Source organism: Lithobates pipiens, unplaced genomic scaffold (genome assembly GCF_037356315.1).
Source record: "Lithobates pipiens isolate NorthernLeopardFrog02 unplaced genomic scaffold, aLitPip1_a1.2 Scaffold_28, whole genome shotgun sequence".
Classification (NCBI taxonomy): domain Eukaryota; kingdom Metazoa; phylum Chordata; class Amphibia; order Anura; family Ranidae; genus Lithobates; species Lithobates pipiens.
The window spans coordinates 101,087,469-101,099,708 of NW_027507789.1; the positions used below are offsets into that span (position 1 = coordinate 101,087,469).

Sequence of the window (12,240 nt, forward strand, 5' to 3'; positions counted from 1 at the left end):
ATATTTAATACATTTGCCTTCTCTTTGTCTCCAGTCACCCACTCTAGATTCTTTTGTAAAGGGCCTACGTGCTCAGACCTGACCTTTTTTACTATTAATACAGTATATTTGAAGAATTTTTTTGGGGGTTTGTCCTACTATCTTTTGCAATCTGTCGTTCGTTTTGAATTTTTGCATCCTTGATTTCTTTTTACATATTCTGTTAAATTCCTTGTAACATTGAAGCGACACTAGTGTTCCTTCATTTTTATATTTTTAAAAGCTCTTTTCTTATTATTTATAGCTTTTTTAACTTTTTATTTTTAGCCTTTTAAATGTATTGCCCATGGGAATATACTTTGCAGTGAGGTCCCAACACTCTTTTTGAAGAATTCACATTTCTGTACTGTGTTTATTGGTGTCAATATTCCCTCCCAGTCTAAGTCCTGGAGAGCAGCCCTCATCCTTGGAAATTTTTTTAAGTGTTTTTATCTTTCCCGTATGTACGTCTTGCTTACAGCTAACATCACATGAAATCATGTTATGATCACTGCTACCCAGGCGTTCCTTTATCTGAACATTGGTAATGGTTGGTTTGAGATTACCAGGTCCAACGGAGCTTCATTGGGGCCCTCAATAAACTGGACCATAAAATTGTCCTGTAATAGGTTTATACATTTTTGCCCTTTGTCCCAGCAGTGCCATTACTCCAGTCAATTTCTGGGTAGTTAAATTCCCCCATTATTATCACCGTCCCAGCCCTTGCAGCCCTTTCCATCTAGGCAAAGGAGCTGAGTCTCCACCTCCTCGTTAACATTGGGTGGTCTATAACAAACTCCAATGATTAAATTTGAACTACACATATCTATATGCAGTTCCACCCATAGTGCTTCAGACTCATCACACTCTCCATCAACCAGGTCCTCTTTCACACTTGTTTTGAGTTCACTTCTCACATAGAGACAGACCCCGCCACCTTTCCATTTCACCCTGTCTCTCTGAAAGAGTGCATAGCCAGGAATATTAATAGCCCAGTCATGTGAGGATTGAAGCAAGTTGCAGCAATAGCGATTACATCATAGCTCTCCTCATGCACCAGAGCTTCCAACTCGCCTGTTTTACTTGGCAGACTTCTGGCATTGGTGAACCAACACTTTAATGCATTATTACATTTTGCTCTGGTGTTTTTCATATAATTTGTATAAGTACAAATGGCACTAAATTTTCCAATGGCTGTTTGCAACATGGGATCTTTCTTGTCACCTGCCATCACCCTCCTCCCATCTATCCCCATTCCACCCCCATTAATGTCTGACCCCTAACTGACCTGTCTGCCAGATGGAATTCTAGTTCACCCTCCCCCCTCAATCTTATTTTAAATACTCCTCCAGCCTTCCCATAAACCTCTCCCGTAGCACAGCAGACCCCCCTTCCATTCAAGTGAAAACCGTATTTAGCATATAGGTTGCACCCCAATGAAAAGTCAGCCCAGTGCTCTAGAAACCCCAATCCCTCCTCCCTACACCAGGTCTTTAGCCATGCATTCAGCTCCCCCATGTTGATGGGGACAAGGGCCTCTTCCTGACAACCCTGGCCATTGGTTGTTGGGGTCTGCGGGCGGGGGGCTTATCGGAATCCGGGAGCCCCCTTTTAATAAGGGGGCTCCAGATCCCGGTCCCCCGCCCTATGTGAATGAGTATGGGGTACATCATACCCCTACCCATTTACCTGGGGGGGGGAAGCGTCAATAAAAAAAACACACTAGACCAGTTTTTAAAGTCATTTATTAAGCCGCTCTGGGAGTCTCTTCCGAAATCTCCGCCCTGTCCAGCCTCTTCTCCCGCCCTCCGGCTTCTTCTGCCGGGCTCCTCTGCTATCTTCTACTCTTCTGCCCCCTCTTTTACTAGCGCTGGCCCGGTCTTCTCTATTGTCTTCTTCCGATGTCCTTGCCTCAGGCAAAGATCACCACCATAAGAGATGAAATATGAAATTGTAAAGATGGCGGTAGGGGATCCATGGTCCCTTCCACTACGTCCAGACCTACTCTCACATGGGCTGATATTCCATCCTACCTAACAAACTCTAAATTAAAACTACATTTAACGGCTTGGCTATTGAGACCCACGTTCTGAAGAAACGTGGGCTATCTGGGTTATCTCTACCTTGATTGATACAAGGAAGCCAGCTTCCATAATCATGTATTAGCCCTTGTACACATGGTCGGAGATTCTGAAGGAATGTGTCCGATCGGACCGTATTGTCGGATAATCCAACTGTGTGTGGTCTCCATTGGACTGTTTCCGTCTGAATATCCGACGGACCAAGTTTTCCAACTTGTTGGTAAAATTTTCCGACAACATGCTCCGATCGGACATACTCCGATCATGTGCAGCCTACTCCGATGGACAAAGTGCCACGCATGCTCAGATCAAATTCCTAGACCAAAGCTATTGGCTACTAGCCTGAACGTAGTCCCGTCGTAACGAAATAACGTCATCACGTTATGTACAATCGGATTTTCCGACAACTTTGTCCGACCGTGTGTATGCAACAGTTTCGGACAAAATCCAACGGATTTGGTTGTCAGAATGTCCGACCGTGTGTACAAGGGCTAAGAGTCTGGAGGGCTTATATTTCCTGGTGTGAGTCCAAGGGTTGGTACAGTCGGTATAGTATAGGCCGAATTCTTGCCTTTCTACAATTAGTGGTAGAGATGAAGCTGGCCTTGAGTACTATTAAGGGCCAAGTCCCAGCCTTATCGGTCTTATTTCAAAGACCGCTTGCTTTGCATTCTTTTACCTGGTCCGCCAGTTAGATCACCTTTGAAACCTTGGGACTTGAACTTGGTTTTGTCAGTGTTGCAAAAACAGGCTTTTGAACCGATACAGCATACTCCCTTTGTCCTTCTGACAAGGAAGTTAGTATTCTTGGCTGCTATATCCTCAGCAAAGAGGGTTTTGGAATCGGCTGCTCTTTCTTGTAAAGAGCCATATTTGATTATTCACGAGGACAGGGTCGTGTTGCGTCCTGGTCCAAGTTTTTTTGCCTAAAGTGGTCTCAGGGTTTCACCTGAACCAAGATATTGTCCTACCATTGTTTTTTCCAAAACCATGTTCTAGGGAAGAGAAGTCGCTACATTGTCTTGATGTGGTGAGAGAGGTCAAGGTCTATTTAGAGACGACTGCTCAGATCCGGAAGATTAATGTCTTATTTGTGCTGCCAGAAAGTCCTAGGAAAGGACAAGCAGCTTTGAAATCCACTATTTCTAAGTGGATTCGGCAAGTTGTAATTCAGGCTTATGGTTTAAAAGGTAAGATTCCACCTTTCCAAATCAAGGTGCACTCTACCAGAGCAATTAGTGCTTCTTGGGCAGTGCATCACCAGGCCTCCATGGCTTAGATCTGTAAGGCCGAAACTTTGTCTTCAGTACATACATTCACCAGGTTTTATCAGGTGGAGGTAAAAAGGCACGAGGATATCGCCTTTGGGCACAGTGTGCTGCAGGCAGCAGTATAGGTCCTCAAGTCTGTGGGCACCCTGCATGTTGTCTCCCTCCCCTCAAATAGCATTGCTATGGGACGTCCCATATAGTTAATACCGTGGCTCTGCGTCCCGTGATGTACGATAAAGAAAATAGGATTTTTATAACAGCTTGCCTGTAAAATCCTTTTCTTGGAGTATATCGTGGCACACAGAGGTCCCGCCCCTCTTTTTGGATTTGTATATATTGCTTTGCTACAAAAACTGAGGTACTCCTGGATAGGAGGAGGGGGTTATATAGGGAGTGAACGTCCTGTCTTGGGTGTGCCAGTGTCCCATCACCTGAAGGTGTCTATATACCCATATAGTTAATACTATGGCTCTGTGTTTCTGTAATGTACTCCAAGAAAAGGATTTTACTGGTAACCTGTTATAAAAATCCTATTTTTAGTGTTAGATGGAGTGGAGAGGGATTACAATGTTTGTCTGATATTTTTTTTATTGCTGTCTGTGCCCCCCATTAAGGAGATTTACCCTCTCTATATGTCCGGATTGCCATTATCGTTGAAAGTAAAAGAAAATCCCACATTTTGGGTTGTACTTTGTCATGTGGACATTTAGGATAATCCTGTGGGTTGCCTATTAATGAATGAATATTAATGTTGTATTGTAATCTGATATCATTTCTTAAATGTTTTGTGCTCTTTCTCCAGCTTCTAGCAGTGTTCCGGTTTTCTGTCCTCCTTATGGGTTATGCTGTGTGTCGTCTACGCCACTGGTGGGCCATTGCTGTAAGTGTTAAGTCATTCTAACGTAGTTAGTATCTACTTGTGAAAACCAAATTCAGATAAGTATTGAATGAGCGCGTGTGTGTGTGTGTGTGTATAATATATATTATATATATATATATATATATATATATATATATATATATATATATATATATATATATACCGTATATACTCGAGTATAGGCCGACCCGAATATAAGCCGAGGCCCCCAATTTACCCCCAAAAAAACTGGCAAACTTATTGACTCGTGTATAAGCCGAGGGTGAGACATGCCTGTCCATCCCTGTGTGTGTGTCCGTCCATCCCTGTGTGTCCGTCCATCCCTGTGTGTCCGTCCATCCATCCCTGTGTGTGTGTGTGTCCATCCATCCATCCATCCCTGTGTGTGTGTGTGTCCATCCATCCATCCATCCCTGTGTGTGTGTGTCTCCATCCATCCATCCATCCATCCCTGTGTGTGTGTGTGTGTGTCTCCATCCATCCATCCATCCCTGTGTGTGTCTCCATCCATCCACCCATCCCTGTGTGTGTCTCCATCCATCCACCCATCCGTGTGTGTGTGTGTATCCATCTGTGTGTGTGTGTGTGTGTGTCCAGCCTACCTTTGTCCCGAGCCTCCGTCCCGTGCCTTGCCTCCTTGCCTCCGTTCCGTCCCGTGCCGTGCCGTGCCTTGCCGTCGTGTCGTGCCTTGCCTTGCCTTGCCTCCGTCCCGTCCCGTGCCGTGCCGTGCCTTGCCTTGCCTTGCCTCCGTCCCGTGCCCTCTTCGGCGGCCATTGTAAAATTCAAAAGCCGCGCCTCCTCCTTCGCCTGTGATAGGCGGAACACTGAATTTCCCAGCAGCCTGTGTTCCGCCTATCACTGACGTCGTATCATCCTCGTCCGTAGTACGAGGATGATACGATGTCCGTGATAGGCGGAACACAGGCTGCTGGGAAATTCAGTGTTCCGCCTATCACAGGCGAAGGCGGAGCCGGAGGCGCGGCTTTTGAATAGTAGAATGGCCGCTGTCTGTCTGCTCGACACGCTGATCGAGCGGGCAGACAGCGATGACTCGAGTATAAGCCGAGGGGGGCACTTTCAGCCTCAAAAAAGAGGCTGAAAATCTCGGCTTATACTCGAGTATATACGGTATATATATATATATATATATATATATATATATATATATATATACACACACACTTATACAGTATCTCCCAAAGGTGAGTACACCCCTCCATATTTTTGTAAATATTTTATTCTATCTTTTCCTGTGACAACACTGAAGAAATGACACTTGGCTACAGTGTAAAGTAGTGAGTGTACAGCTTGTATAAATTAAATTTGCTGTCCCCTCAAAATAACTCAACACACAGCCATTAATGTCTATACCGCTGGCAACAAAAGTGAGTACACCCCTACCTGAAAATGTCCAAATTGGGCCCAAAGTGTCAATATTTTGTGTGGCCACCATTATTTCCCAGTACTGCCTTAACCCTCTTGGGCATGGAGTTCACTAGAGCTTCACAGGTTGCCACTGGAGTCCTCTTCCACTCCTCTATGACTACATCACGGAGCTGGTGGATGTTAGAGACCTTGCGCTCCTCCACCTTCTGTTTGAGGATTCCCCACAGATGCACAATAGGGTTTAGGTCTGGAGACATGCTTGGCCAGTCCATCATCTTTAGCCTCAGCTTTAGCAAGGGTGTGGTCGTCTTTGAGGTGTGTTTGGGGTCGTTATCATGTTGGAATACTGCCCTGCGGCCTAGTCTCCGAAAGGAGGGGATCATGTGCTGCTTCATTATGTCATGGTACATTGGCATTCATGGTTCTCTCAATGAACTGTAGCTCCCCAGTGCCGGCAGTACTCATGCAGCCCCAGATCATGACACTCCCACCACTATACTTGACTGTAGGCAAGACACATTTTGTCTTTGTACTCCTCACCTCGTTGCCGCCACACACGCTTGACACCATCTGAACCAAGTACGTTTATCTTGGTCTCATCAGACCACAGGACATGGTTCCAGTAATCCATGTCCTTAGTCTGCTTGTCTTCAGCAAACTGTTTGCATCAGGACACAGAGCCACAGTAATAACTGTATGGGTTTTATGTCACCTTCAGATGGTGGACACATCCTAAATAGGAAGTTCAATTCCCCATATAGCCCCTCCCCTTACCGGGAGTACCTCAGTTTTTTCACCAGTGTCTTAGGTGTTGGTCACGAGTAAAGATGGGCTGTGCTGAGCTCCACTGGAATATTCCTTCCTGGGGCAAGCCGTGCAACCGGATCCATTCAAAGTGTCTTTCCCAGGCTGAATTGAATGGTACCCGGGCATCGTGTCTGAAGAAACAAGGTTTTGCCTGTAATGCTTCTCTTTTTAGGGAGCTGGACCCTGGGATCCAGTATTGGCTTTTTTTCCAGCCATATTCTTGGTGGGGTACTTTTTTTTTAGGCCCAGGCCTGTGGATCCCCCAATGATAAACAAAATGTGGGCCCCAGTCCCTGAAGTTTTTCTAAACGGAGCCCGCCATGAGAGGTGAAGATTGGGTCTGTTGCCACAGAACCCTACAGCTGGATAAGGTAAGGGTGATTCCTAAGGAATTTTTCTAATTCTTGAGGGTTTTCTCCTTTAACCACTTGACAACTGGGCACTTAAACCCCAGTCCTGACCAGACCAATTTTCAGCTTTCAGTGCTCTTGCACTTTGAATGACAATTACCCAGCCATGCAATAATGTACCCAAATTAATGTTTTGTCCTTTTTTTTTCATACAAATAGAGCTTTCTTTTGTTTGTATTTGAGGACCTCTGGGTTTTTATTTTTTGCGCTATAAACGAAAAAATCCAGACAATTTGGGAAAAAAAACACGCATTTCTCTGTGATAAAATTTAGCAAATTATTAAATTTTCTTCATAAATTTTGGCCACAATTTATACTGCTACATATCTTTGGTAAAAATAACCCAAATTAGTGGATATTATTTGGTCTGTATGAAAGTTAGTCTACAAGTTGTGGTGCAACTCATAAAAAAATTGATCACACCTGATGTACTGGTGGCCTATATCATTTCTTGTGACCCAAACAAGCCAGAAAAGTACAAATGCCACACAAATTACCCCTTTTTTTTTTTTGAAAGTAGACATTCCAAGGTATTTAGTAAGATGCATGGTGAGGCGTTTGATGTTGTCATTTTTTCCCACAATTCTTTGCAAAATTAAGATATTTTTCCACAAAATTCTCAATGTAATAGGTTATTTCTCTCACATGGCATGTGTATACCACAAATGACGCCCCAAAATACATTCTGCTACTCCTAAGTATGGCAATACCACATGTGTGGGATTTTGTTCACAGCCTGGCCACATATAGAGAGGCCCAACATGCAGGCCCATCAGGTGTTCTAGGAACATAAATGACACATATAACTTGTTGACCACCTTTTACACTTTTGAAGGCCCTTGAGTACCAGGACAATGGAAACACCCAAAAATTGACCCCATTTTGGAAAGCTAATACCCCATCGTATAATCTATGAGGCATAATGTGTCTTTTGAACGGTTCATTTTTTTTCCAGAAGTTTTTGGAACATGTGGGAAAAAAAATGAAAACGCATTTTTTTATTTGATTTTTTTACAAAAAGTTGTCCATTTATAAGATATTTCTAGCACATAGCATGTACATAGCAAAAATTATACCCCAAAATACATTCTGCTACTCCTCCTGAGTACGGCGATACCACATGTTTAAGACTTTTACGCAGCCTGGCCACATACAGAGGCCCAACATTGGAATAGCACCTTCAAGGGTTTTAGGAGCATAAATTACACATCTTATTTCTCAACCACTTATTACACTTTTGATGGCCCTGGAGCACCAGAACAATGGAAACACCCTCAAAATGACCCCATTTTGGAAATCTAACACCCCAACGTATAATCTATGAGGCACGTAATGAGTCTTTTTGAACTGTTCATTTTTTCCAGAAGTTTTTGGAAAATGTGGAAAAAAAAAAGTGAAAACCCATTTTTTTTGTACACAAAGTTGTCAATTTATAAGATATTTCCAACACGTAGCATGTACATAGCAAAAATTACACCCCAAAATACCTTCTGCTACTCCTCCTGAGTATGGCGATACCACATGTGTGAGACTTTTAAACAGCCTGGCCACAGACAAGGAACACATAGCATGCACATACCAAGAATTACATCCCAAAATACATTCTGCTGAGCAAAGGGTAAAAAAAATTACCTGTGGTTTAAGTAGCACAGTTGCCCACAGGAGGATAGCACTGGTCCAGGCAGGAACACTGTCCATAGTCAGTGCAGGCAGGGATACTGTCCTTTATACAGTCCAGGGTTAGTGCAGGCAGAGATTGTCAACAGTGCCAAAATATTGATCCTGGAAGTAGGCTGGAACATAGTCCATCCATGTGGTGTGGTCAGTTCATGTGACAGGCAGAGGCATGATGGCATAGGTCCTACAGGCAGAAGTAGGGCCTCGTTCAGGACAGAATGGGGACGGGTAGAGGCTTCTCCCACCCAAATCAGTTTGAAGCCTCCGAGTCTCCAGACCCTAATCTAGGAATGAGAAAACGAAAAATGTTTTCTTCATCCAGAAAAACAATTCTGGAGCCCCTCACATATGTGAGACCCCTGTGTTATGAATCCCACTAGTCCAGTGGCAGAATACAAGATCAGTCCAAAAGGCAGGCAAAAAGGATGGTCAAACAGTCGAGGGTCAGTTCCAGATCAGGCAGAGGTATGTACAGCATCGGTAGGCAGAAACTTGGTCAAATAACGAGCCAGGGTCAGTTTCTAGATCAAGTAGAGATGTGAACAGAATTGGTAGGCTGAAGCATGGTCGAATAACAAACCAGGGTCAGTTACAGAGCAAGTAGAGGCATAAGGGGTGTGAAGGTAAATGGCAGGAAGCTTGGGTTATGTTTACCATACTTCACTAATACTTCACTAAATTATGGTAACGTCAGAAACAATCAACTATTCAGAGGCCTGGTTGGGAAGGACATTGGGGGCCAATAAAGAGTGGTGTCTCTTCTCACTCCTCCTTTGGCGCACACCCGGCATTTTTTCCTCCGTTTTTGGCCTGTTGGTCTGGGAGGGATTTTTTCGGAAAAGTGGCGTTCGGAGAGTCTGCTAATCACATCGGATCGAATGGTTTCTGGTGGGCCGTTTGGTAATAAAAGGGCAGTGGTGATTTCCTCCTGGTAGCCAAGGAAGGATTTGGGGCTATCAGTGGATTTGTGATAAATAACTTAGCTGTTGTATATGGCCAAATTAAAAAAAATAAATGAAATTTTTTTTATACCACTGGTATGTTCGTCTTGTGGCAAGGCAAAGTTCGAGCATTTGGTCGTTGAAGTCGACACCCCCCCATGAACATGTTGTATTCGTGGATACATGTTGGCTTTTGGATTCGGCCATTCCTCCTGGTGATCTTCATTAAGGTATTATTGTGGATCGATGAAAGAACGTATACATCCCTTCTGTCCCTCCATTTCACAGCCAGAATTTCCTCATTCCGTAAGCTCACGGTCTCCCCTCTTCTTATTCAATGGACTCCTGCGCTTAAATGGGATTTGTGAGGAATGCTCTATTTAGTGTATGCCGCAAGCACTTTCATGAGACACCAGCTCATGCATATAGACTAAAAGAAAAAATGGTGGTGCTGCGCTTCCAAAAAAATGGGACCTTACACGAAAATGTTATAGAGTTAATTATTCAGATGGAGATATGTCCGATGGTATATTTTCAAACTAGTATGTTAAAGTAGTAAGGGAGAGCTCTTATCCTAATGTAGAAATTCTTCTATCTATAGTGCCTGCAACAGTGTGTACACAATAATAACTGTCACAATCCCAAGTGCAACTTATATCTCTATGATATAAAAATAGTGCTAAGTGCAAAAGCACATACAGTGGTCTAACTATAAATCAGACTTCTATGACAGAAAGTGCATCATAGCAAAACCAAAGTGACTGAAATATAAACAGTTACTGGCTACGTAAGCGCAAACTAGTGACAATAATAAAGTGCAAAAAATGCAAAACTACAGTGCAAAAAATGCAAACAAAGTGCTTAGTGTAACACAAAATATTAATAAAAAACATATAATAATCGAAACTATAGAACAAAACTCCATAAACAGAAAGTAGTGAGTGCAAAAAATTGGACTATATCCAGCTGTTAATGACGTGAACACAGTCCCGTGATGATGTCACATAAACATCTAAAGTGATTCTGTGCTGGGAAATATCTCAGAGGTTCTTCCTCCACATAAGTGATTCCACGCATAAGTGTGCACACTGGGTAATTACCTTCCCGCTATATAAAATATAGCGTATATGCAGCCTCCTCTTGGATATACCAGGAGTCCCAGGAAAGGGGGTGGAAGGGGGCCCTCAGGGGTCACTCTCAGATCTCCGTCACAGTATACTCTAGCAAGATGTTCCAATATAGCTCAGAGAATAAGTATAAGAGCAACCATAGTGTAGTATGTTTTTAAAAATCACTACTTTATTAAAAGGTTAAAATTACTCACAAACGAAATGGGGTAAATGGGCAGCATTAGCAGCAAAACAGTTCAGATCGACCACTCTGGTGCGAGCGTCACTTCCGGTCTCCGTATCCTACGCATTACATCACTTCCAGTGACTTCAACTGGGATAGAGGAGCATAGGGCAGGAAGTGCAATATAAAGGAGGACTGGGTGGGGACGAACCGCCCCACAATCGAATACTGACGCCCCTTCCTGGAGTGTCAGCAGGATATACATATTAAAAAAAGCACACCAGGCATTAAACATAATCACTGGTTATATATTCGCTATACCACCAACAGCGATGGGGGGCTGTGGCATATTATGATGTGATGAGTGTGCCATACCACACTATATTAAGACAAATCTGTTAACCATATCTATTATCTCGGGGGGGGGGGGGGGAAATAAAAGTGTCTCCTATTATGGCGGCGGCCATTTTATTGGAGGTTATGCAGCTAAATGATGTATACTTGTCTCCTCTCATTGAGGCGGCCATTTATTTGGTTATCTACCGGCCGTATTAGTATATTACTCTCCATAACGTGTGTAGTCTGGCCACAGACTGGAAGAGGGGAAAGAAAATTCTATAGAAGGAAATTGACCAAACAATTTTTGTTATAATAATAAATGTTAATTACGCTACTTGTATAGTAAAATCATTCAAATTACAATCAAATAGAATATAATTTTTTATTTATATATATATATATATATATATATATATATATATATATATATATATATATATATAAAAGAATATATATAAAAATTGTTTATAAAAAAGGGGTAAAAAAAAAAAAAAAATTTTTTTTTTTTTTCTTATAATTTTTATTTCTTATTGCTTCTTGTACTTAGGATCTATATCATGGATCTCGTAACTGATTTTTTTTTTTTTTTTAAATATATACATATTCCAAAGTAGAGAGGCACTTAAAATATTATCTTATCTTATTCAAGATCTCTGGAGAGGGGGAGGGGGGGGGGGAGAAGGGGAAATTATCTAATTAGGGGAGGACATTTTTAAAAAAAATCACTGATAAAGCAGTTCAGATCGAATTCTATATTTAACCCTTTGGGGTAAAATGTATCCAGAGAAAATATCCACTTGGATTCGATCTGACTCAATGTTCTCACCTTATGCCCACCTCTCCAGTGCTCGACATAAGGTACAATCCCCCAAAATTTAAGATCACGGGGGTCCTTTTTATGGTGTATCGCGAAATGTTTTGAAACACTGTGCTTGTCAAAACCCTTAATGATGTTCTGCACGTGTTCCTTTATTCTAACTCTCAATGTTGCAGGCACTATTGATAGAAGAATTTATACATTAGGATAAGAGTTCTCCCTTACTACTTTACCATACTAGTTTGAATATATACCATCTGACATATCTCCATCTGAATAATTAGCTCCCCTCTTCTTAGCTTCTTGTTGAGGAGGCATTG

The 12,240-nt window shown here is 42.5% G+C and overlaps 1 protein-coding gene across 2 annotated transcripts in view; it reads left to right on the forward strand.

The window, feature by feature from the left end:
- Positions 1–12,240, forward strand: part of STARD3 (StAR related lipid transfer domain containing 3) — a 175,390-nt gene that overhangs the window by 17,478 nt on the left and 145,672 nt on the right. The window contains exon 4 of one of the 2 annotated variants that reach the window (XM_077459487.1): positions 4,173–4,250. The exons of the other annotated variant lie outside the window; for it this stretch is intronic. Coding sequence (XP_077315613.1) covers positions 4,173–4,250 — 78 coding nt within the window. The remainder of the gene's footprint in view (positions 1–4,172; positions 4,251–12,240) is intronic. 2 annotated transcript variants of the gene reach the window in all.